Below are 27,378 nucleotides of genomic sequence, written 5' to 3' on the forward strand. Positions count from 1 at the left end.
TACATAAATACTTACATAGCCTATCACGGCTAATGCAGCAATGCCATTTGCGTCCCTGCGGAAGCTGTGATAGGCTGTGTAAGTATTAACGTAGCCTATCACGGCAAAAAAAAGGGAATGCAAATGGTGGCAGCTACGGCGGCTGCCATTTGCGTTCCCTTTTTTTTTGGCCGTGATAGCCTACGTAATATTTATGTAGGCTATTACAGCAAAAGAGAGGTGCCAGTGGCTTCCCCCCCCCCCATAATAGGCTATGTAAATATTTACATAACCTATCACGGCAAAAAAAAAAAGGAATGCAAATGGCGGCCGCCGTAGCCTCCACCATTTGCGTTCGCTGGTGTTTTTTTGCCGTGATAGGCTACGTAAATATTTACATAGCCTATCATGGCAAAATACAGGGACGCAAATGGCAGCGGCTACGGCAGCTGCCATTTGCGTCCCTGCAGGCTGCCCAGGGCCACATGTCCGGCTGTGGGCGGCCCTGGCCGGTGGCTCTGTGGAATCTTCGCAGAGCGGAGCCGGCCGGAGAGAATTTTGGGGGGAGGGATGGAGCACCTTCCCCCCACCGCAAATGTCACCCTTCGAAAAGGTAAGTGACTTTCGTACATACCTAGCTGCAGAGCAACAGAGAGATGTGTAAGACAAGGGAACAAAAGCACACACAGCACCCTCAGCTGCCTCACCGTGATTAGCTAAGCTCATAATCACTACAAAAATAAAGTATGAAACTCCCAGAAAATGAAGAGGTATACACTTTGGAAGCCCCTTTCATGGAGGGAAGAAAACTTGCAGGGAATTGGAGGACAGATTTTGGCACAGCACTAGCTCCATCTGTCCCCTGGAGCTGGACACAACACTGCCCCCTCCCCCGCCTCAGAAATGCATTGTGGCAAAATGGGCCCAGCCTTGCTGTGGCAGCAGAACTCCCCCCCCCCCCACACACACACCTTATGAAAAGAGAAAGAAGCTGTGCAACAACCCCTACCAATGGGGAGCCCCTACCTGTGAGAAATGATTGAGTATTTCTCCTCTCCCTGGAGAAATTTGGTGAAATTTCCCCACCAATTTTCCTGCCCACAAAGAGGGTGGAATTTTGAGAGGCCGTTTGTACACAGCTATAATTTTATTTGTTTGCTCTCTTGCTCTCTATTGGGTAATGGTTGTGCATTTTTAATTTGTGTGTGGCTCTGTTAATTATGCATGTTCAACAGGAATGACTCAGTTGGCTTTGCATGGGGGTGGTTGTGTCTTAAAGAGCTGTCCTTTGGAAAGTTGGGGACAGGGAAAATACTCACCACCACGTGGAGCTCTTAGACCTGCCCAAGCAGCGGAGGCTGGTGGCTTCAATTTCATTGGGGCTGTGATTCCATACTGGGTTTCAGTCAGAACCAGCCAGAACTCTAAAGGAGCTATCCAGGGTGCTGAACCCTAACCCAAAATGGGTTCAGCACCTTGGATAACTCCTTTAGAGTTCTGGCTTGTTCTGACTGAAACCCAGAATGGAATCATAGCCCCACCACAATTGGAGCCACCAGCTTCCACTTTGCCCGAACATTTTTGATTGCTGGGGATGGGGGCAGTGGGTGGGGTGGGTCCAAGTATTAGATTTGCTCATAAAATGATCTATGCTCTTTCCTAGTTTGCCAGTGGGGTAAGCATGAGAGAACCTGGATGGGTTCTACATTATTTCAAGGCAAGCAGGAGAAATCTCACCCCATCTCTGTTTAAGATGAAGGGAATGTTATTGTCCAAGTAGACTTGTTTCTGCGCTGCCACTCATTTGGCATCCCCAACTCTCTCCTTCCCACCCACCAAATGCAAGCCTCCAAGCCCCCTCCCCACCTGCATGCTTGCTTTCCTTGTTCTTTGGCAGCAATGAGCAGGGAAGAGAAAGGAAGAGGTGGTGATTCTCTCAGTATCTACTACTTCCTGGGAGGATGAGGAAGGTAAGCATCTGGGGAAGAGGCTTTGAAGTTGGTATTGGATTGTGTTGGTAAGGAGCTTGAAGCTCACAGGTTAGTGGTTGGAAAGAGCGGGGAAAATCTCCCTATATTCCCCCTCCCCCCACATTCCCTTGCATAAAACCAGAATCTAGTCAGAAATAGGCTTGCATGAAACCAGAGTCTAGTCAGAAATAGGCTTGCATAAAACCAGAGTCTAGTCAGAAGTAGGCTTGCATGAAACCAGAGTCTAGTCAGAAATAGGCTTGCATAAAACCAGAGTCTAGTCAGGGAATTCTCTGAGAATGCTCAGAAAAACCAATTTCATCATGAGGAGAGCTTTGAGAGAGCTTGTCATCATGAAGGATGCCCATCACTTGGAAATCCAGCCCTTTGGGGGCTCGACAGACTTGCCTTGCATTTGTGCGTTGAGCCACTGATTTCCCCCAAACTCTGGGGACTTTTTCTGGATGTTGTTGTTGGGCCACAATTTGTGCAAATAGAGATTTGAGCAAATTGCAGCTGAAATTTGTGCAAATTAAAGAACACGGAAAACCTGCTAACTGGCCTGACTTGCTGCAGACAGAGTGGGGCCAGTTAGCAGAAAATGGACTGACATTGGCTTGGGGGGGGGCAGGGGAACCAACAAAAGCTCATTGAGCTCCATCCCCAAAACAGGTTTTCTCCCATATCCCTAGACATCACTACTGGTAATATATGAGTGGAACTATCACATAAGATTTTTCTGGATGGTAGCTAATAAATACACTAAAGACTTCTTTCTTCAGTCAATTGCTCACTGAGCTTTGTCCCCACCCACTGTTAGGTTCCACCATGGCCAAGGGATGCTTCATTTCTTCCATTTTGCATGACACTGGAGACCAAGAGACCCCTTCTCACCTTGCTGTGTATCCCCCTCCCCCCAATTCAGAAGATGGGACATAGAAAACAACACACACACACACACACACACACACACACACGAACAGTGAATGTATGGCCACATAAAGTTTGGTCTATAAACACCTACTTGAATCCATTCCAACTTGAAAGCAGGAGAATTTTGTATCTTCTAAAAATGTTAAATTCTTACCATTAGAACCATTTTACAAGAATGCATGTATGCGCGCGCGCACACACACACACATACACACGTGTGCGTGTGTGTTCTTTACTCCCTTCCTGAAAAGTAGAAAAGCGGTGGTTGTCATATAGTCATCACTACAGCAATCTCATGCAAGACACGCTAATCCAATTTTGCCAAAAGAAGGGACTTAGCTTCTGTCGCATTTATTTTTGAAACTTCTTCCTTGAGGCATTTCAATTTGAATGTATAAGATTACAAAATATTCTCAGACTCCAGCTGTTTCCCTGTTTGTTTCCAAAGGGAGGGAGTATAAATAGTAACAGAATAACAAGGATTTGGGTCTGTTTTTATTAATTTAATTACAACATGCTGTGTGTGTAGGTTTGAGTATATGTGCAAGGGCACAGACCAAAACTCCAGTATGGGAAGGGAAAGGCAGTGGAAACAAATCTAGATCAAAGAGGCAGAAGGTGAAGGTGAGGCTCGGTAGCTAGCTGAGCTGACCATCTATGTTGCAGCTGGTGAGGGTAGGATTACCAGTTTATTTCCATTGTGATTCAGTTTCATAGGTATGGGTCCAAAAAGAACCTGTGGAACATGGACTGGGAGTCGGGAGATCCGGGTTCTAGTCCCCACTCAGCCATGGAAGCCCATTGGGTGACTCTGGGCCAGTCATAGACTCTCAGCCCAACCTACCTCACAGGGTTATTGTTGTGAGGATAAAATGGAAGAAGGAGGAGGATTATGTATGCTGCCTTGAGTTCCTTGGAGGAAAAAAGGCGGGATATAAATGAAATAAATAAATAAATAAATAAATAAAATGTGGCTTCCCATCTTGGATATTGGGCACCACAGACACTGATGAATTACAAGGACTTTGATTGCTCTACTGCTGCATTAATAGGTTTATTTTGTGACCCAAACATTGTGTGCAGGATGTTGGATGGGCATCCTTACCCTAAGCTTAAAAAAAGGTAAAGGTGTCCCCAACCAGTTGTGTCCAACCCTAGGGTGTGGTGCTCATCTCCATTTCTAAGCCGAAGAGCCAGCGTTGTCCAAAGACACTTCCATGGTCATGTGGCCGGCATGACTGAACACCCAGGTGCACGGAACACTGTTACCTTTCCCGCCGAAGTGGTACCTATTTATCTGCTTGCAATTTCTGGCTTTTGAACTGCTAGGTTAGCAGAAGCTGGGACTGAAGACAGGAGCTCACTCCGTCACGCAGCACTCAGGTCTCGAACTGCTGTCCTGCCGAGCTTCCGGTCTGCAGTTCAGCGTCTTAACCACTAAGCCACTGTGGCCTACACCCTAAGCTTAGATGCCAATAAAAAGGGCTTGCACCCACTTAAAGAAGGATGATTTGATTAAAATACATTTCATTAATTGATCTAGGGCCAAACTAGATGTGATGTGGAAGACCCATGATATTGATTTCTCACCTTAAACACACATACCCACACACCAAAGCATCTTTAATGTTGGGGGGGGGGGATTGGATCAAAGAAGTGATACTGGATGACTGGGTGTTTAACTCTCTCTTTGCAAGATTTTCCTTAATCTAAATAATGCCTGCCCAAGCCTCCTATTTGCCCTGTGAAAAGAAATATATAGGTATCCTTCTCTGTGCAGGAAAAATAGAAACATATTTAGATTGAGAGAGTAGCATTGAAGAAAAGGATTGAATAAACCCCTGTTACCCACAAGTTACATTAACTACAATGGAATTGTGCTGGAGAAGCTTCTGGTGGATTACAGGGATTTCATGAGATGTGTCAAGAATTGTAAGCAAAGAAAAACTTAACTGAGCCCACATCTCCTAAATTAACATCCTCTTCTCCAGTGCTGTTTCCCACACCTTACTGGTCTTCCGTCCATTTCTTGTTGTTGTTTTGTTTTTTGACACCCGCTGTCCTGATCATATATCTCCTACACAATATCTACTTGAGCCCTAAGGTGAGTGCGAAGGAGAATGATGATTGGTCTGAATGCCCTGGCTCATCACTGAGCAATTACATAGTAATTCAGTCGTTTAACCATTTCTTTGAATCTATCAGGGCTCATCATGATTTTAAGAGAGACGTTTTTCCCCACAACTCTTATGTGTTTCACTGGGATTGCACAGCAAATGTCCCTGGTTGACTATGTAACTTTATTTGACATCTGACATTCCTTAGAGAAAATGTAATTACACTTAGGACATCTATGAAAGCAAAAATAATTTTCCTCCTTTATTGCAGGAAAGGAATTACAACAGTGTGAAATATGTCAAAGAGCATTTCACACTTAAAAAAAAAAAGGATGTCATATTTTTACAGGTGATCCTTATTTATATCACACTTTCTTTGTAGCACTTCAGCATTTAGTCAATTACTCAGATTAAGGAAGCAATCCTATGCATGTTTCAACAGAATTAAGTCCTACTACTGGCTGGGGGCTGCTGGGAGTAGTGGGGCGTATTTCTGTCAAAACATATGTAGGATCACACCCTAATTGATTAAAACACTTTGGATCAATTAAAAAAGGTATTCAGTCACATAGCAGGATGTTCTTGTTTTTATTTTTATAGTGATAATCCACCCATTGTCAAATGTCTGGGAAGAAAAGAAAAATAAACATTTTTTTACTTTCTTTTTTTAGGTTGCTTGGGAAAACAGACATTAAATATTTCCATTCTTACTTATTTCAAAGCTACTGAAATCCTAAGATCTTAAATATCAGTTTTATGTTAGATGTATAAAAATAATCTGACTGTAATTCAATGTGTTTTATCTTGTGAGCACAAAACCCTTCAGCTGCTTCATTTAAAAGGGGGTGGTTACATCCTTTGCATTGTTCTGTATGTCGAGTTCAAAGTAATATCTGAGAAGTTTTCTAAAGAAGAGACTTGGGTAACATCAATATGGGAAGTAAGGCTGGATGGATCACACACACACACCCCACCACCGCTAAGAACAGACAATAGAAAACCAACTTCAGAGACGGGGGGGAGGGGGCATTCATGTGGGCAGGGAGGGGAGGAGACCAGAGAGGCCAGGGTACAATTTATCCTGAGCCTCCTTCCCTCCCCTTCCAAAGTGCCCAAATAAAGGAGATTGGAGGATGGGGATGCAAAGATATCCTCTGTGGCTTCAGCCCAGCAGGGCATAGAAATCTTGGGAGCCTCCACATTAGGGGGTTTTCAAGTGGCAAGTGTGCAGCCCATGGGACTATGCCCCCCATACACTAAATAAAAGACACATCTTATTGGGTTGTAACCTTTGTGTGTCAAGGATGAATCTGAGCAGTCCACATTTCTAGTCATTTGATAGATCGTTAATTCTTCTTTTCTCTCTCTCACACTTTCCCCTTTCTTGGCCTTTTGAATGTAGATTGTACAACTCTGACTTTCCCTTTTAACCTTCACAATGTATTGGGAGCAACATAAAATAAGAAACACGCACCCCATCCTAGTCTATATAGACACGTGGAATGTATTTCGTCTTAAATAGACTTGGAGGATGAAATCACCCAGTTTGTGTATAAGAAATGATCAGATGCTTCAGAACTTCTGCGTAAGCACAAGGCATATCTCGATTTGATCCCACATTCAAGATGTCACTTAGCATGCATTATTACGCATGTTTAGGCAGGAGAAAAATCTTACAATGCCCAGCATTATGCTGGGAATTGTAGGATATTTTTATGTCTAAATATGCATAAGACTGAACCAATAATAATAATAATAGTAGTAGTAGTAGTTATGTGAAGCTGGATTGATAAGAAAAGAGATCAGTTGAAGAAAACTTGCAATTTATACCCAGCTGCCATGGATAGATACAACATCCTTCCTGTGTAACTGAAATAATACATTTCCACAGTTGAATGTATTCGGCAATTGCTTGTTGACATTGCTGGAACTATGTAATTTTCTTCCCCCCTCTACAGTCGCAGCGCCGAGTTACATTTCACCTGCCAGATGGGTCTCAGGAAAGCTGCAGTGACAGTGGGCTAGGAGACCATGAACCCAGCAGCACCACCAGTACATCACATCCTTTACCACTTGGTTTCCCACAAGAGGAGTACTACGAACAGACATCACCCAACAGTCGGACAGAGGGAGATGGCAATTCAGATCCAGAGTCCAGTAAGTCTGTTGCATCTGATCATATTTACAATGGACCCTCCATCAGCCCAAAGCTTGCATCCAACATGCCTGAGGACTTAAGCAGATATAAATGATCCCTCTTTTGCAGCAAAGGAAAGAACCAAGGTGAACAGATCACCATTCTTCCCAAACCTTAAGTGTATTGTGGCCGTTGTAACATATTTTTGTTTGTCTGCTTGCTGAGCTTTATTTTGAGATTCAGATGATGGACCCAAGTGGAGACTTTCCAACTGGTTGTCTTTCAGGGATGTAAGAACTCACCCTAGTTTGGGTTCCCCGGGCACTTGCCGAAGCAGTAGGCATGGTGGAGAATTCCACCACAGATCTCGGTGAGGCCGAATGCCAGTGCATTTGGCCCCCCGAAATCCGTGGCGGAACGAAGCCCCCCTGCCTCCCACCCCGCGAAATGGGCCTAGAATGGAGCACCTACCTGCTGCCATCCGCGCTGCATATTTATTATTTATTATTATTGCATTTATATTCCGCCTTTTTTTCCTCTTGCAAGGAACCCAAGGCGGCTTACATTATCCTCCTCTCTGTTGTATCCTCACAACAACAACCCTGTGAGGTAGGTTGGGCTGAGAGTCTGTGACTGGCCCAAAGTCACCCAGTGAGCTTCCATGGCCAAGTGGGGACTAGAACCCGGATCTCCTGGCTCCCAGTCCGTCACTCTCACCACTACACTACACTGGCTCTCACATAGACATACACATAGTGCATATACACATAGCGAATGGTGTCCGTGGCCGCCATTCACTTCGTCCGTATAGCCGTGATAGGCTACGTAAATACTTAGGTAGCCTATCATGGCTAATACAGGGACGCAATTTGCATCCCTGCGGAAGCCATGATACGCTACGTAAGTATTTACATAGCCTGTCGCGGCAAAACTAAGGGAACGCAAATGGCAGCGGCTATGGCGGCCGCCATTTGCATTCCCTTTTTTTCCCACCGTGGTAGGCTACGTAAATATTTACATAGCCTCTCACGGCAAAACAGAGGGGTCCAAATGACGTAGTTGGCCATTTGCATTCGCTGTTTTTTTTTCCGTGATAGGCTATGTAAATATTTACGCTGGCGTAGAGATGCAAATGGTGTCCCCTACACAGGACACCATTTGCTTCTGCACCGCCCAGCAGTGGCTGGAGGCCCCGCTGTGGGTTGGCCTGGCTGGCGGCTCCGCAGCCTGGCTGCGGAGCAGAGCCAGCTGGGCAGGATTCTGGGATGGAGGAATGGATTGCCTCCCCCCTCATCGAGGATTCTGGGGGGAGGAAAAGATCACCTCCCCCCACCTGTGGAACCCGGCGGAGCCAGGTAAGCAGGGTTTCGTACACCCCTACGAAGCAGCACCCCTGCTCGCATCCCCTCGAACCTGCACTTGAGCCACCCACGAGTTCGGTGAATTCCCCAGTGCTCACCACAAACCCATTCAGTGAGCACCGCCATTTTCGCGCCTTTGATTTCTGCGTAAAATAGGAAGTTAAAAAATGTGCATATTCAAATATGCGCAGTTTGGAGCTGGGAAAGCTAAATAAGCACAATATTAGAGGGATTATACCTCAAATATTGCACATATTTAGCTTTCCCAGTTCCAAACTGTGCATATTTGAATATGCACATTTTTTAACTTCCTGTTTTACGCAGAAATCAAAGGTGTGAAAATGCTGGTGCTCACCGAACAGGTTCGGGGTGAGTACCGGGGAGCATGAGCGGGCACGAGCGGGGGGTGAACAAGGATAGCGTCTCGGCAGGTGCAGTTCGGGGGTCGTGGGCGGGGGTTGCTTGCTGAATTCTCAAACCCCGAACTGCGCTTGCGACATCCCTATTGTCCTTGGCATGTAGCACCGCTGCTCTTGGAAGGGACAAAAGCATAACACAGCAACCCTGTGATGTTATAGCATACAATAGTAATTCTGAAGAAAGGTTCATCAAACTGAGCTACTGAGAGAATTGGGATCAACAGAACAATGGCACCTATTCTCATAATGGGGCTAAAATATGGTAATTGGTAATTGAGCAATATCTGTCCTTGAGTACTTTTGCTTTCATTTCAGTTTGGGTAGAGTATTAAGGCAGACTTTCCATTTTGTCTTGGCAACTGAAGAGGCTAGAAATGTCAACTGAGTTTACAATGGGATAAAACTGCAGTTGAGTGGGAAAAAAATAATAATGAAATGAATTCAAACCTAATCAATGCTTCTAAACAGCATTGTTGCTATTTATTAAGAGGTTGGTTTTTAGACTGCTGTGCTGTGTAATTTCAGATATTTGTTTTGAAATTTGCATTGATCCAGCAAGGCAGTTCTTAAGACCATAGATTGAAAAATAAGTAAATGTTCACAGCACTATTTAATAGCAGCGTAGCCTCAAAAAGACGAGATGCTGCAACGCTGAAGCCACAAAACTTGATGCTTGCTGCAGTTTCATAATAATTCCTTTGAAGTTGTTCTGAGTTAAAGGAAAATGTTCTTTTTGGCTTGCCTCAGAAATCCAAGTTGGATCAGTTGCTGCTTTTTTGAAACCCTATGTTCTTTTAAATTCAGAGGGGGGGGGGGCTCCCATCTGAAACACCTGCAATGTCACTTTGAGCTTACTCTGACAAGCAAATGCTGTTGACACATCTTGGCTCTCCAGGGCTGAGAAGGCAGGTACCTTCCCTCATGTCTGGCTTACCTGGCCATGGGGAAGATTGTGTGTGTGTGGGGGGGGGGGGAGAGGCAGAGATGAGAAAATCACCATTGGCGTGCTTTGGCAGCCCCACTGGGGGGAGCTTACTGGCCATTTTAGGCTGAGGGGCCCTCCCTTCTCCATCTTTGAAGTGCAGCTCCCTCCATCCCTGTGTGCAGTGTGGGTTATGCTGGTCGTCCTTTTGAGGGCTGAGTAGGGATTTTTGGCTCGTAGTCTGATTGGCTTTGGCTATGCATCTTTTTGTCTTTTTCACATTGTAAGTGGGGTTTGGGAGTTAACTAGTTTGTTTTGGTTTTAATTATTTAGGTTGATTGGCCACATTTAAATATGTGGCTATGTGCAGGAACCTTAGGTGGGCTGTAGGGTTGGTGAGTATTCGGAGGCACCATTTCTGGTGACTGGTAAGGCCCGAGGCTTCCAACTCAGGGTTTTACAGCCCCAGTTGGAAGATAGGGATTACTGTTGAAGCCAATGCTCCTCACCCACTCAGAGTTTTGCGGCCTGAGAGGGGGTAACAGGGGAAGGCCTCCTATCCCCAAATTGGGTAGTCCAGATGGGTGGCGATCAAAGATGCCACTCTGCAGGCATCAAATGTCTCACCTGATACAATGCTAGGCTACTCTGGCTTAGAGAATTTGCCTGCTTAGGTTACCCTTCGCAGATCTGATTAATTTCAATAGATGTGGTCTGAATTTCATACTATCTAATTGTGTGTCATCAAATTATCCCCCCCCTCCTTTCACCCATATTAGATGTATATTGGATGTGAGAACTTTGCAAGCAGTTGAGATTCACCTATTTTTTCTTAGATGAGTAATTATCTGACAGCTCCAGCTGAAATCCGATACATAGAATAATTAGTGTTCTGCAGTGTGAAGATGAATCTCCAACGAATGTGATTTCGACATCAACAGCAGTGCTTTGATGTATGTAATTTATGCCATGGCCTGTGATGTTTTCAGAGAACAACTGTGTCTGGGATCCTTAGTATAGAGCTTTCATAATACTACTTTTAAATAGGGAATGCACATCATGAGGATTCACAATAAATATACTTCAGCAGATCAATCTTACCATAAAAATATAGTAAATATTTACCATAGAAACAAGTAACAGAATACCTCAACTCATTTGTTGATGATTTTTGGAATCTGAATGCCTGAATAAAATGTGGGGAATTCGACCTACATGTAAACCAGTCTTCTCCAGCCTGGTGCCTGCCAGATGTTCTGAACTTCAACTCCCATCAGTCCCAGACAGCATGGCCAATGGTTAGGAATGCTGGGAGTTGTAGCCCAAAACATCTGGAGGGCACAAGGTTGGGGAAAGCTGATGCAAACCATCAAACCGTGCCCCCTCCTAATTTGCATTGATAGTTGGTAGAATACTAGAATTTGACTTTCTCACATGTCTCCCGCCCCAGTGAGTCAAATTTAACTAATAACTAGAAGAAGAATGTAGCTACCTTATAGTTCTGAGGTATGAATGAATTATAATAGTTGTATAAAAAACTTGGCAAATTAAAAAGTGCTGTATATTTATTTAAAAACAAAACAAAAATTGTCCTGCAAGTTATTAAATTGTTTTGAACTACAAATAAAATAAATAAAAGTATATAATCAAACCTGGACAAATTTGAATTGTGTATGGATGCTGCAAATGGATCCAGATTTATATTGGATCAACTGCTGTATCAAAGGACGTGAAGTTCCCTGCCCCCTCCTGCCTGTAGCAGCCCTTTCAAGCCCCTGAAAATGCTAAACAGAGAATCAGGAGACCCTGCTGAATCAGGCGAGCTGTGGGGAGGGGAGGGGGATCCTCCAAAATTAGGAGGAAGGACCTTCTGCAAATAGAGCCTTCCCTTTTGCAAAACGTCCCTTCCTGTCACAGAAGCCAGATTCTGGATTCAACCTAACACCTGTGATTTCTACTAACATTGAGCCCCCCTCCCCCCCACACACTATATATGTGTGTGTATGTATACACACACACACACACACACACACACACTGTGTAGATACATATTTTGAACCACAAGTCCATTTTAGAACATTATCATCAGACTTGTGACTCTTGGCAGGATGGAGGCAGGGCTCTTGCCAGACAGAAGTGATGGGAGAAGGCATTACACAGGTTTTATAAAGAGACTCTGCTTGAGGTTTTGATTGTTTGGTCAGGCAATTTACCTACGTTTTGCTTTGTAGACAAGTGGTGGATGGATGTATTTACTGCAGTCCTTCCTCACTGGGCACTTGGCGAACTGCCACTGCTACACGCCCCTGTTTGCTGCACTGCACAAGCCACAGACGGCCCAGTGAGCACCCAGCAAGTGCCCAGGGGCCACCCCTCCCCTTAGTGAGCTTCCTTTTGTGTAAAAATGGGGGCTCAGGTTTTTCCATAAAGTAATGTTGCATAAATTGTCAAGGGACCATTTACACAACATTTACAAGCATAAATGGACTATTTACAACCCAAATGCAACCATGTTTAGGGATGTATAAGAAATTCATGTTTATGTACATGCATATATCTATACCTATCTATATAGAGAGAGAGATAGTTCGTTTTGTTTTGAAATCAGGATTTATCTAGTTTGCACCTTCTGGACTGAACAGGGACTTGAATGCAGTCTGCAGTTGAAGTCCATCCATTTCCGAGTTTGCAATGTGAGTCGCAGACCAAAAAATGTGTTCGACGGCATGCATACAGTTGGGTAATGCACATGAAAAATGTGTTCTTTAAAAAATTGCTCACAAATATTTTCTTTTTAATCAATGGGAGAAGAATGGATATGTTTCAAAGATTCACACAACTGATGCATACATTTTGAAAAATACAATAATATGCACACATTTTCATGTAACCTCCCCACGCGCAGGCACACAGGCACAGATATACTCACATGCACAAATAGGGATTGCAAGCTGATATGTACATGAAATGGAATGAGCTCTGAAGTGGAATTTGGAGAACTTTGATGAACTCAAGTTTTGCTTGTATGCTCATCCCTACGCATGCTAGGGTTAAAGACATGAATAATGTCATGTCTAGTTTGGCCATAATTCCTCAAATATTATTTTGTGTTACAAAACTGACACTGATCTTGAAAAGCACAGGAGTTGCATAGCATTTAATGATAATAAGGCAATATATTCAAAACCAAGAGGCAGATACTGTCACTGGGGGATATAAAGGTAATAAATCTCTCAGCTGGGATATGTTTTGCTTTTTGTGTGTTCTCTCTGTGTGTGTGTGTGTGTGTGTGTGTGTGAGTCCTTCACTCTACAGGTTTCCACCATCTTCAAAGTAATACACTAATAATTAATTTGCAGAGGGCTAGAGTAATTAATCTTACCAATACAGGACTGTGTGATTGATCTTCTACCTTTAATCTAATTAGCCTGCCCATAGGTGGGAGAATGTACTTGCTGAACACTTTACTATAAGGCTCTGAGAAAAGTCAACCTTTTTCTGATGACCTGTGGAGGCCATTCCCATACATCACTTCTGGGGTAGTCGTTATGTTAGAATTAAAAAGTGAGGAAATTGATGAAGATAAAAACAGAAACAAACGAACAAACAACAACAACAACCAAGGGTGGACTGAACATTCCCATCTCAGATGAGTGGATCTTTTTTGACATCCTCAATAACACATCATTATATCTTGATAACATGACGCAGGGGTGGGGGACTCATATTAGCCATGGGCTAAAATCAAAGCTGCAAACATTTTAGATGCACCCAACTTTTTATCACAGGGGAAGAGTCAAGAAGCATTTATATGATGTTCAAAAACCTTCACAAATGCAGATTGGCACTGAAAGAACTATTTCACTGTGAGTCTGCTTCCCATTGCTAGCTGAAAGTATTTCAGCTCCAGGATTGCAATGACAGTATGCTTTCCCTCCCAGGATTGCACTCCATTGCTTATCTTCCTAAGACCATACATAAGCAGAGTCCTGCTGAATCAGACCAAAGGCCTATCTAGTCCACCCTCCTGCTACCCGCAGTGGGTGACCAGATGCCTTTGGGAAGTCCACAAGCAGGAAAACATGGTAATAGCTCTTTCCCACTGTGGTCCCCAGGAACTGACATCCATATTCTATATGAGCTGCCATATTGCTTCCTCATGGCAGTTTCATTTAGCCATCATTGTTACTGTTAGTCCTCTCTTCCATCCTGAGCAGTGCTTTCCATACATCAATTGTGGGCACTGTGAAGAAGTTGTTTACTTTTTCTGTTCTGGATATCTTGCCCATAGTTTCATTGGATAACCATGATTCTTGCATCGTGAGATGCCCTTCCTGTTCTGATTCTATACATAAAATGGCACTTCCATTAGTCAACAACACAATATTCATTCCCTCATGCACATTCAGTGTGAGCGAGGGGGAAGCCAGAGTGCAGCTGCTAGTAGGGATCCTGGAGAAATTCGAGATGGACTAAAACGTGTTTGGATTTCTAGGAATCTGACCTGCGGAATCCACTGTGGACCAGCCTCCTCAGGCTGCGTGGAGTCCATGGACTTTCAGATCTTTTTTTCTGTTTGTTTACTTTCCTGAAATTTACACAAATTTATTCATAGGAAAATAATACATACGTTTTTGCTGAGACTGGTAAATATACGTGGGGGAAAGCTGAATGGAATGAGGGACAATACACTAAATGTTACGTACTAACATAAATTACAGAAATTGTTGTGAACCCTCTTACAGAATTCTTTGCATATTTTTGTGCATAACAGAAAAGAAATTCAAATCCATCTGTGAATGGACACCAAAACAAATGACACTTCATAATCCACAAAACATAGAAAGGATGGATTTCACAAAATACAGGGATCCCTAACTGCTGGCCACACATCCCATGTCAGAACATCCACTGGTCATCATATCCTGACATCCAAGTGTTTAATGTTAATATGAAACAGCTCTTCACACATACAGCTTCTCTAGGAGTCTAGGGACCCTGAAGCAATCTTGGTTCCTCATTGCACAGAGGAGGCCTACATGACACAGTAGGGATAACTGTTGCTGGGAAATCCGTCCCTTTTGGGACTTACCGGATTTCCGTGGTGCCCCCAATTCAGCTTGCATTTGTGAGCCAAGCCATTGGTTTCTTCCTAAAATCTGGGACCTTTTTTTCATTTTTTTTTAAACACTGCGTAAATAGCAATTTGCACCAATTGTGCAATTTGCAGCTGTGGTTTGTGCAAAATGCTATTTATGCAAATTAAAAAACACAAAAATCCGCAAGCTGCCCTGACTTGATGCAGATCGAGTTGGGCCAGCTTGTGGGGAAACGAGCCGAGGTCCAGGGGGGCTAGCTGATAAAAGCTCAGTGAGCTCCACCCCCTGGATGGATTCTTTTGACATCCCTAACACACAGTCCCTTAGTGCTAACATTAAATTTGTGGACACCAGGGTTTGATACTTGTCATACCCACAGTGGTCACTGACAAATTCATTCTAGCATCAGTGTCCATGAAAGCTTATGCCACAATAAATTTGCTAATCTTTAAAATGCCACAAGACTCTATTATTTTGAGGAGGAGGAGTATTTCAGTGGTATATAAATGTTTTTAAATAGAAATAAATATATACCAATCCACATAAGAAGATGTAATCTTTAATGTATACATCTTGAAGGGGTGGATAGAGTTCCATTTATGTTGGCAGTTTTGAAGATGCGTTTATCTTGGGGATCTTAAATCCAGTATGGATTAGACTGAGATTTTATAAGAGAAGGCAGTCTGCTCTGAATGTAGCAAGTTCTTATCTTGTCAATTCTGTTTGAAAATGACAAGCGCATGGAACCTGGTGCGCTCAGCCAATAGAAAGCAGATGTCACAAGGTCTGGAATGTCACTGAGCATGAATAACCGTCCTCAGTGGCAGAGAATAGGTAGTCCTTCTCTTCAAAATGAGCCTTTCTTTGCCTCTAATTTTTTTAGTAGGCTGCCTACACCATAAAATAAAGTTCATATGACATTTATATTTCTATTATTTATGAGCCAATGAGGCAATCCTTTTTATGACCTTCTCCTTTTCTTCTCTCAGTCCCCCTGCCTTTCAGCCTATTTTATCTTAAGCTCTTCTTTCTTGCTTATCTTTTAAGAATAAGAAAATAGTGTCTCTTTAGAGCTGGTTTCTTTTATGTCCTTTCCACATTTCAGGAGAATTGGGAGCCAGAGTAGTAACTTACCTCCTCAGATATAAACCAGCAGTGCCCTCAACTCCCTTTCCCCTCCACACAGAAATATGGAGTAGGAACAGGATGTTATTATTGAAAGGGTTTACCAAAATTTGCAGATTTGGGATGGAAATAATTTGAGATTAAAAATATCAAAATGTGGGAGAAAGTGAAACTAACAGATTAATCCATCCATCCATCCATCCATCCATCCATGTAGAGGGCTTTGGGTACTTAACTAAAAAAAAAAAAAAAGTCTGGTTTTGAATCTCCATGTATTCAGCCATGTTTGTGGTACTGAATTAGTGCTACCAGCTTGCCTGCATTTTCGGGCAGGCTCCTTTTCTTTAACAGCTGTATGGCAGGCAGATCACAGCATGCTGGAAATAGATGTACCTATTTGGCCAGTGCAGATGGGTGAGAATTCCATTTAAGTTTTGAGAAGAATTTTTTAAAAAATCACAAACTTCCTGTTATTCAGGATAGAACAAACTTGAATTGTTGTTTTTTTTAAAAAATCAAAGGTGGGAAAAGTGAAACTGACAGATTCATCCATTCTTAGTGTGGACATGACTATGACCTCTAAAGGTGGCAAACTTACAATTAACTGCTGATGCTACCTATCATTTTATTGTTAAAGAATTCTTAATAGAGTTTGCACCAGACTGAAGGTTTCCTTGGACCAATTATTTCCATGATGCAAAATGACTGTGAATGGAAAAATGCCTGGAAACCATATGGATGCTACCCATCTCTTCCTCCAAGGATCTCAGAGTATCAGTGTTGACAGCACACAACACTTTCAAAATCTAAATGACTTGGGAATTGCACATTTATGAACAATATAAATTAACCACCTATAGATGTACCTCCTGAAACACAACTGGTTGCCTACCACATTTATAGGAGAGGTCAGGGTTGATGTCCCTAGTAATGCAATGAATGGAAACCTTATGGATTGGCTGCTTGCATTATGTCTTCAACTGCAAGCCATATTCTCCTTGAGTTAAATTTTCCCTGATTCTGACCCGCACTCCACTATAAATAATCCCTCATATATACATAATTACATTTCCATACTGCCCCATAGCTGAAGCTCTATGGGTGGTTTGCAAAAGTTAAAACATTAACATACAATATACGAAGTTTAAAAACAACTTACATAAAAGCACACAGACAATATACACAAACAACATATAACTAAAAACAACTTTGAACTAAAAACAGTTTAACAAAAAGCACAACAATAAAAGAACAACACAGCTTAAAAACAGTACACAAGAGACAGCACAAGGACCTAGGGATGTATGAAAGTCACTTACCTTTTCGAAGGGTGACATTCATGGTGGGGGGGAGGCGCTCTGTCCCTCCCCCCCGAATCCTGGCCGGCCGGCCGGCTCTGCTCTGCAGGAATTCTGCGGAGCCGCTGGCCGGCTCTGCCAGCAGCCGGACATCCGGCCGCTGGCTATCAGGGACGCAAATGGCGGCGGCCCTAGCCACCGCCGTTTGCGTCCCTGCAGTGAGCCGTGATAGGCTATGTAAAAGTTTATGTAGCCTATCACGGCTGATTTAAAAAAAACAAAAACATGCGTGTACGCAAATGGCGGCGCCCATGGGTGCTGCCATTTGCGTTCCTTATTTTGGCACGTCTTAGTCTACATAAACATTTACGTAGACTAAGATGGCGAAAATAAGGGGAACGCAAATAGCGTAGCGTCTACGCTATTTGCGTTCCCCTTATTTTCGCCGTCTTAGTCTATGTAAATGTTTATGTAGACTAAGACGTGCCAAAATAAGGAACACAAATGGCGGCGCCCTTGGGCGCCGCCATTTGCATATGCGCATTGTTGTTTTTTTCTTTCTTTTAAATCAGCCATCATAGGCTACGTAAACATTTACGTAGCCTAACACGGTGTTTTTTAAAAATCTAGCCATGATAGGCTACGTAAATCTTTACGTAGCCTATCACATTTTTTTGTTTTTTTTTACTGGAAATGGCAGCGGTGGCAGCCAGTTGGAAGACCGGCTGCCGCCGCCGAACCGCCGCCGAACCGCCGCCGAACCGCTGCCGCCGCCAGGAAGATCTGCTGAAGGTAAGTCCTGTCCCTGGAGGGGGCAGGGGGGCAGACCGTTCCGTCACCGATTTCGGGGGGCCGAATGCGTTGGCATTTGGCCTTCCCAAGATCCGTGGCAGAATTCTCTGACATCCCTACAAGGACCAAGAGTTCTAAAAAGGGAAGGCCTGATGGAATAATAGAATCATAGAATAGTAGGGTTGGAAGGGGCCTACCGGACCATCGAGTCCAACCCCCTGCTCAATGCAGGAATCCAAGTCAGAGCATCCCCGACAAATGCTGTCCAGCGTCATCTTGAATGCCTCCAGGGTGGGAGAGCCCCCCACCTCCCCAGGTAATGGGTTCCATTGCCGTATTGCTCTGACAGTCAGGAAGTTTCTCCTTTAATTCTTTAAGTCTTCAGTTCCTGCTTTAAGACCTTCAAAGAGGTCAGCAGGCCCATTTCCACAAGGATGGCCATTCCACATCTGAGGGGTGGCAAAGAAGGAGGTCCTCTTGTGTGTGGCTGCTAATCTCACATTAGGCAGATTCAGCAGAGCGCCTACAGAGGAGCTTTGGTGGTGGACTGGATCGTAGGGGAGAAGCCACTCCCTCATTAATCAGCTGATAGTAGAGGCTGCAAAGAAAGCCTCTGTACAGAGGGGGGGAATAGTCAACCCTTGTATTAACTTTCAAGCTAATGGCTGGTTCCTGTAGAGAACTGGCTGTGGTTAAGGAAGGGTTCAATGTGCTGCATGGCTCCAGCTTGTGACATTAAGCGAGCCCAGGGTGTTGCAAAACATAGTTGTAAAATAGTGGGCCAAATACCTGTGGGGTTGGTCATGGTATTCTGGTTAGACTTCCTTCTTCAGAAAGTCTGCCTCTGCCTCTCTGCCTATAATGTTGAGTAAATGCCCCCTTTATAGCTGCCATTTATGCAACATTACTTTTACAGAGAAAAACATTACTTTTATAGTATCCTAGCTGCCATTTTTATGCAAAATGGTGGCTCACTACGGGGACGGTCAGTTTCTGGGTGCCCGCAGACCATGCGAGCCCCCAGCAAATGGGCCCAGTGAGTTGTGGTGGCTCAGCAAGTGGGGTGGGGGTGGGGAGTCCACCAGACTCCACAAACCCCCTCGGACTCCGATGACATCCCTAGGTAAAGCTCTGGATTAGGGGTGGACGAAAGTCACTTACCTGTCCTCGAAGGACGTTCACGGTGGGGGGGAGGTGCTTCGCTGGTCCCCCCGTGAAGTTCAGGCCGGGGGGGGAGGCTTCCCGCCTCTCCCGGCCGAAATTCAGGCCGGGGGGGAGGCTTCCCGCCTCGCCCGGCTGAAATTCAGGCCGGGGAGGAGGCGCCTCGCCTCGCCCGGCCGCGAACGCGAAAGTTAAAAAAAAAAAAAGCCCCCTGATAGGCTACGTGACGATTCACGTAGCCTATCACGGTTAGATCTGCAAAGTCAGCCGTGATAGGCTACGTCAATCGTCACGTAGCCTATCACGGGTGACTTAAAAAAAAAAAAATCGCGTACGCTAATGGCGGCCCCCATAGGGAGCCGCCATTCGCGTTCCTTATTTAGTCGCTGTAGTCTACGTAAATGTTTACGTAGACTACAGCGAAAATAAGGGCAACATAAATAGCGTTGCCCTTATTTTTGCCGTAGTCTACGTAAATCTTTACGTAGACTACAGCAACCAAATAAGGAAGGGGAATGGCGGCTCCCTATGGGGGCCGCCATTAGCGTACGCGATTTTTTTTTTTTTAAGTCACCCGTGATTTTAAGTCACTCCCTATGGGAGCCGCCATTATCCGTACACACTTTTTTTTTAAAAAAAAGTCACCCGTGATAGGCTACGTGACGATTGACGTAGCCTATCATGGCTGACTTTGCAAATCTAGCCGTGATAGGCTACATGAATCGTCACGTAGCCTATCAGGGGGCATTTTTTTTCTTTCTTTCATTGCAATGGCGGCGGTGGCAGCCGGTCGAAAGACCGGCTGCCACTCCCGCCTCGCTCGAACACCCGCTGAACCGCTGGCCGGACCAGCCACCGGGAGGGACATTCGGTGAAGGTAAGTCCCGTCCTGGGGGGGGTGCGGGGTGCGGGGGGGGTGCGGAGGATTTCTCCCCGAAACTTGTTCGGGGGGCCGAACACGTTGGCGCTCGCCCCCCCGAAGTTTCGGGGGGAAATTCTCCGCCATCCCTACTCTGGATACATTTGTTTAACCAGCTTCCCTAAGAGCTAAGACAGACAACTGTGAAGTAAGTGATTTATATAGTGCAGTTATAGGAAGTGGAACAGAAGTCTTGAAAATTTGTCAACTAACTTAAAGGGATGTACGAAAGTTCTGCCACGGATCTCGGGGAGGTCAAATGGCAGTGCATTTGGCCCCCTGAAATCGGTGGCAGAATAGCCCGCAACCCCCCCGCCACCCCCCTGGGACGGGACTTACCTGGGGCGGATCTTCCTGGTGGCGGTGGCGGCGGCTGCGGCTGCAGCGGCTGCAGCGGCTGCGGCAGCTGCGGCGGCGGCGGTTCAGCAGCCTCGGCTGCGGCGGCCGGTCTTCCGACCAGCTGCCGCCACTGCCATTTCCATGTTTAAAAAAAAAACAAAACAAAAAAAGTGATAGGCTACGTAAAGATTTACGTAGCCTATCACAGCTAGATTTAAAAAAACACCGTGATAGGCTACGTAAATTTTTACGTAGCCTATCACGGCTGACTTAAAAAAAAAAACACGCGTACGCAAATTTGCATTCCTTATTTTGTCACATCTTAGTCTACGTAAACATTTACGTAGACTAAGACGGCGAAAATAAGGGGAACGCAAATAGCATAGACGCTATTTATGCTATTTATGCTACGCTAAAATAAGGAACGCAAATGGCGGCGGCCATGGCCGCCACCATTTGTGTACGCGTGTTTTTTTGGTTTGTTTTTTAATCAGCCGTGATAGGCTACGTAAAGATTTACATAGCCTATCACAGCTGACTGCAGGGACGCAAACGGCGGCGGCTTTGGCCGCCGCCATTTGCGTCCCTGCTAGCCAGCGGCCGGATGTCCAGCTGCTGGCGGAGCCGGCCGGCGGCTCTGCAGAATTGCTGTGGAGCACAGCCATCCAGCCAGGATTCCGGGGGGGGGGGAGGAACGGAGCGCCTCCCTGCCCGGCGAGGATTCCGGGGGGAGGGACGGAACGCCTCCCCCCACACCATCAGCATAATCCCCGAAAGGTAAGTACCTTTCGTACATCCCTAGGCCTTGCTTTTTCTTTCTCAATCATATTCAAGATATCCCTCTATCCAGTCCTCCTCCTCACTGCTTACCTTTCAGTCCCTGTCTGCACCTTCATTTGTCCTTGCAATAAATATGTTTGTACAGAGAAAGCATCCACACATCAAGCAGTGATCATTTTTCCAAAATAGTAAAATAATAGTTTGTGTTTTACTCCAAATCTAGAATGTGTACTTAGATTGGAATAATTGAAGGTCACTTTAATTGTCCCGATTCAGGTGTGTGTGCATCCGTGTAGCTTATTCACTTGGTAGATTGACAGAATCTGTATGAGTGAAAGAAAGGTATTTAGTTTGAAGAGAATGAAAATAATAATAATAATAATAATAATAGCTTTGCATTTTAAAATCTCTTCACTGCCTTTCCATCCAAGTGCCCAGGAAGATAATAATGATGATAATAACAATAATTTCATAAATTAAAAATGCAATTAACAATAAAGCAGGAGTGAAACCATGCCCATTCTACATGAGTGGCCTTGGTTGGAATCCAAGGTGTGTCCAATATCTTGCACACTCCATTTGATTTGACTGCTTTGCTTGGACAACAGTATCATCACGTCTTATATCCCAAACTACTTTTGAGACTACAATAAGTTTCAAAAGCAATCTGCCATGGTGAAAGTGGGCTGGCTGATACTGGAGAAATCCAAAGCCCTACTGCCCATAAGGAACTTGCTTCTCAGCACAGATTTTGGACGGAGAATGGATCTGGAAATAACTAGGTGAATTATGCCATTAAAAATACTAGCTGAAATTACAGCTATTGAGACAGAAGCTGGAAAAAAGTATCCCCTGTCATTGGTTTTTGAAGCAAAAATTGCCAGTTCACAATCAGTAATGTCCCACTTCTGTTCTTCTCACATATCAGCTTTAAGTGCTAGAAATTGCCACGTAGTCACTGTCTTTGTAGAAGCCATAACAATGGCTTCTCGTTCTCCTTTAGTGGACTGTATGTGCTGCACTAAAATCTACCCCCCTTTTGTATGGATATATTTAGCTTCTTTATGTTGAGTCAGCCCACTGGTCCTTCTAGTCCACTATTATCTACTCACACTGGTAGAAGGTCTCCACAAGAGGTATTTCCCATCACCTTCTACCTGCGATCCTCTTAACTGGAAATAGCAACAAATGGAATCTGGGACATTCTACTTGTAAACCATGTGTACTCTACCACTGATTTATGGTCCCCCAGCATAGACCACTGAGATTTAGCTGTACACATAATTAGGTGATGCCAGGCTGTTTTTGTTTGTTTGTTTGTTTTCATTAATGTCTCCTTGGCTTTAAGTCATGGTTGGAATTTGCTTCTAATGATACTAATGGTGGAAACAAAAGCTCATCTATTTTACCTGCAAATGAAATTTATTGTTGTGTGGGATAAACATCAGCATGCTCCCTTTTAGGACAAGAACAAAAGTTTAGATAAACTGCAGCAATGCTTACTAATCAAATGAGATGAGTCAAGGGAAGGAAAATGAGAGACAGAGGAAATGTATTTACTTTAAAGAAAGATATTGATGGATGTTTCTAGGGTTATGCATGCCACTTAGCAGCAAGTGCAGTGAGAGTTGGAGGGGGGAGTCTGTGAATAAACAGGGAGGTGTAAAAGATAATCAAGGGTGAGAGGCATGTGTTGGGAATAAATGGAAAGGACAAAAATAGCTTGAAGTAGAAGCTATGAAAATAAATCAGGGGACACAAATGCAAAAGGTATATATTATCTACAGCAATATAGAGATACATTGTTCTCCAGAAGATCTGTAGTGGCAAAAGAGACAGCATGCCATGGCAAAACATACTGTATTGACAGAACAGACAGTGGTTGCTAAAATTGTGGGATTACTTGTCATTAATTTTCACCAGAGAAAATGGTATGGTATGACTACATTTATAGGGTGAAGAGAACTGCACCTGCCAAACAATATTGAACTTTGCCAAAGCTGTGTCGTCTGCCACAGGCAGATGGAATTCATCCCACCAGTCTGGAGATGATCCCAAGATGTCGGAGAGACAGGGGCACATTGAATGTAGAACTGGTGTGGGGGCGGGGGGGATGCAAAGCAAAGGTGTGCAAAGGGCTAGGCAGTGCCTTCCCCTGGAAGGAAGAAACCTCAGAAAGATGGTTCCCAAAAGAAATGGAAGCTCTATATCAGGGGTCCCCAACCCCCGGTACCGGTCCATGGCCTGTTAGGAACTGGGCCGCATTAGGGGTGTACGAAACCCCCTTACCTTGGGTCCGTGGGAGCGGGGAGGCGATCCGTCAGTGCAGGCTGAAGGGGCAGGATTGCAGCTTGAGATCAATAGGCATATGGTCAAGGAACACCTAATTACTTTGAATGAGTTCCAGGGCCAGATGAAATGCATCCTAGAGTAATAAAGGAACTGGCAGAAGAACTCTCAGAACTGCTGTATATTCTCTTTGAGAAATCATGGAGGACGGGGGAAGTGCCAGATGACTGGAGGAGGGCTAATGTTGTCCCTATCTTCAAAAACGGTAAAAAGGAGGAACCTGGGAACTACAGACCAGTCAGTCTGACATCAACCCCTGGGAAAATTCTGGAGCAGATGATAAAGCAATCCATCTGGAAGCACCTTGACAACAATGCCGTGATTACTCGAAGCCAACATGGATTTGTCAAAAACAAGTCCTGCCAGACAAATCTGATCTCATTTTTTGATCAAGTCACCTCCCTTGTAGACCGTGGGAATGCTGTAGACATCATATACCTCGACTTCAGCAAAGCTTTCGACAAAGTGCCCCATGATCTCCTGATGAGCAAACTAGCTCAAAGTGGGCTAGATGAAACAACGATCCGGTGGATCCACAGTTGGCTACAGAATCGGACTCAAAGACTGCTTATCAATGGGACCTTCTCCAACTGGGGAGAGGTAACGAGTGGGGTACCGCAGGGCTCAGTCCTGGGCCCAGTGCTCTTCAACATTTTTATTAATGACTTGGAGGAGGAGGTGCAGGGAATGCTGATCAAATTTGCAGATGACACAAAATTGGGAGGGATAGCTAATACTTTGGAAGACAGAAACAAAATTCAAAGTGATCTGGATAGACTGGAGTGCTGGGCAGAAAACAACAGAATGACATTTAATAGGGACAAATGCCAAGTTCTGCACCTAGGAAAAAGAAACTAAATGCACAGTTACAAGATGGGGGATACGTGGCTCAACAACACTACAAGTGAGAAAGATTTTGGAATTGTTGTCAATCACAAGCTGAATATGAGCCAACAATGTGATGTGGCTGCAAAAAAGGCAAATGCTATTTTGGGCTGTATTCATAGAAGCATAGCTTCCAAATCCCGGGAAGTACTAGTTCCCCTCTACTCAGCACTGGTTAGGCCTCATCTGGAGTACTGTGTCCAGTTCTGGGCACCACACTTTAAGAAGGATGCAGACAAACTGGAGAGGGGTCAGAGGAGGGCAACAAAGATGATCAGAGGACTGGAAACAAGGCCCTATGAAGAGAGACTGAAAGAACTGGGCATGTTTAGCCTTGATAAGAGAAGGGTTGACTATTCCCCCCCTCTGTACAGAGGCTTTCTTTGCAGCCTCTACTATCAGCTGATTAATGAGGGAGTGGCTTCTCCCCTACGATCCAGTCCACCACCAAAGCTCCTCTGTAGGCGCTCTGCTGAATCTGCCTAATGTGAGATTAGCAGCCACACACAAGAGGACCTCCTTCTTTGCCACCCCTCAGATGTGGAATGGCCATCCTTGTTGAAATGGGCCTGCTGACCTCTTTGAAGGTCTTAAAGCAGGAACTAAAGACTTAAAGAATTAAAGGAAAAACTTCCTGACTGTTAGAGCAATACGACAATGGAACCAATGACTTAGGGAGGTGGTGGGCTCTCCCACACTGGAGGCATTCAAGATGAGGCTGGACAGCATTTGTCGGGGATGCTCTGACTTGGATTCCTGCATTGAGCAGGGGGTTGGATTCGATGGTCCGGTAGGCCCCTTCCAACCCTACTATTCTATGATTCTATGATGTTGTACCTGCTTGTCATATATCTGTTAAAGATGAGCAGCCTGTCAGGAAGAGAAAAAAAAATGTGGCAACTAGAGGTGTGCACTGACTCTGAGGTTCAACCCAGACACTGATTTGGGAAATGACCTGATTCTGCTTAGCCCAAGTCAAAGGTCATTCACTTCAACTGAGGTACCGAACCCGAGCTGAGATTTGGAAATCTAAGTCTTGGTGCTTCCCATTTACTATCATGGGAGGAACAACAATGGCTATAACTTTTTGCTTTCTCTTTGTGAGAATTGGATGATATTTGCAGGCATTGTAGCCCTTAGGAGGGTTATGACTGTCCAATGTCAGAAAAATAACTGCACAGGGTTTTGTGCTATGTGCCTTTCTATTTTGATTTTTTTTTTTAAGGGAACTGTCATTGACTTCTTTATTTCTTGACAGAATTGGATGAAATCTGCTGTGTTAGTTCCCCTTCTGAGGGGACTGAGACTGCCACATTGCAGGTGAATAGGCACACTTTTTTATGCAAAATCCTTGGCATTTTGAGTGTATCTATCCTCCAAAAGTCACACTTTTCCTGCTATGTTCGTTGTGGACCATTGTTCTGAAAATGACAGGCAGGCAGCCTAGAGGTGTTCCGAATGAGACAAATTTTTCATCCATCATTAAGTATATCTTCTCCAAAATTGCCCCCATGACTTTGAAAACAGTAGATGATGTCAAGAAGCAGAGGTAGGCCTGGCCTGGATGAAGATTCCAGCCCAGACAGGAGGGTAAGCCAACATGACAATTCATGGGATTGAAGGTGTGGCAGGGCAAGGCAGAAAGCTGAACAGGACACAGGTGTAGAAGATGATATGAAAGCAGGAAAGTACAAAGATGATTTTTTTTTCCCCAGTTGCCCAGAATGAGGGATTGTAGCAAGCAAGGCTAGAAACTATAAATGAGCCAGTGGCACATAACAGGCTCTGTGAAATCATCTGAGTGATTGATGATAGGATAGAACCCCATAGGGTTCTGGTCTGTGATATTCGCTTCCTGAACTGAATTATCTGCAAGATCCAATTCCAACCTGTAAGAAATCAGTACTTGATCCTTAGGGCTCTTGTCCAGCCCTATGGTGCTGGACAAATATCACATAGAACACCCTTCTGATCACTGACTTGTGAACCAGAAAGCTTAGCAATGCACTGTTCATTATTTTCTCAATTGGAGATGGAACAAAGTCGAATGGTATACTATCGGCAGCTGGAAGCCAAGATAAGATTTATGGAAAGGTTTCAATGGAATCTGGATTTTCATCCCGGACAAGCAATACAGGCTGGTTGCATTTCTCACAGATGTAAAACATCTTGTGGAATGTGGTTGTTTGGCTACAGGGACAAAGGTTTGTGTTTTGTTTTGTTTTTGGAGGGGGGAGAGGACTTTGAATGCTTCATTAAGGAAAATATCAAGTTTTTGTGGCTTCATCAGATCCAGCTTTTTGGATTTGTCTGTGAGTGTGTTTGTCCATGGACTGTTAATAGATTATTCTCGCAACGGCTCAAAAATTGCATGTTTTTAATACGCTGTTGTATAAACAAATAATTAATTGCTCCCAGTGAGATCCCAAGCCTATGGAAGAGCATTCATTACCTCGTCTTACCTTAACTATTCTTGCAAAGAAGATATGCATGCATTAAGCCTAGACTTCAGGAGCCAGAACATATTAAAAAAAAGGACATTTCATTATAGTGGTCAGCAAAATCATTGGCGACCACAAACAACAAGCTCATAAGGGTTCCAAAACACTGATATATTGGTTCATGCTAATGAAGTGAGCCTTCATTGATCTGACGATGAATCATGATTAGTTTTCAAAAAATGAAGCTAATAAACCTCCTCCTTGTCCAAATGCTTTGTCAGAAATTCAGAAATTTCCACCAGGAAAGCACAAGCATTTAATAATGTATCAGAGCACAGTTGATTATACACTG

The 27,378-nt window shown here is 44.2% G+C and overlaps 1 protein-coding gene across 1 annotated transcript in view; it reads left to right on the forward strand.

Moving 5' to 3' along the window:
• Positions 1-27,378, forward strand: part of LOC146338464 (protocadherin-9-like) — a 612,567-nt gene that overhangs the window by 324,961 nt on the left and 260,228 nt on the right. The window contains exon 3 of the mRNA XM_084813272.1: positions 6,958-7,156. Coding sequence (XP_084669398.1) covers positions 6,958-7,156 — 199 coding nt within the window. The remainder of the gene's footprint in view (positions 1-6,957; positions 7,157-27,378) is intronic.

This window comes from Heloderma suspectum, chromosome 9 (genome assembly GCF_057233095.1).
Source record: "Heloderma suspectum isolate Gila_16-S chromosome 9, 16-S_ref, whole genome shotgun sequence".
Classification (NCBI taxonomy): Eukaryota; Metazoa; Chordata; class Lepidosauria; order Squamata; family Helodermatidae; genus Heloderma; species Heloderma suspectum.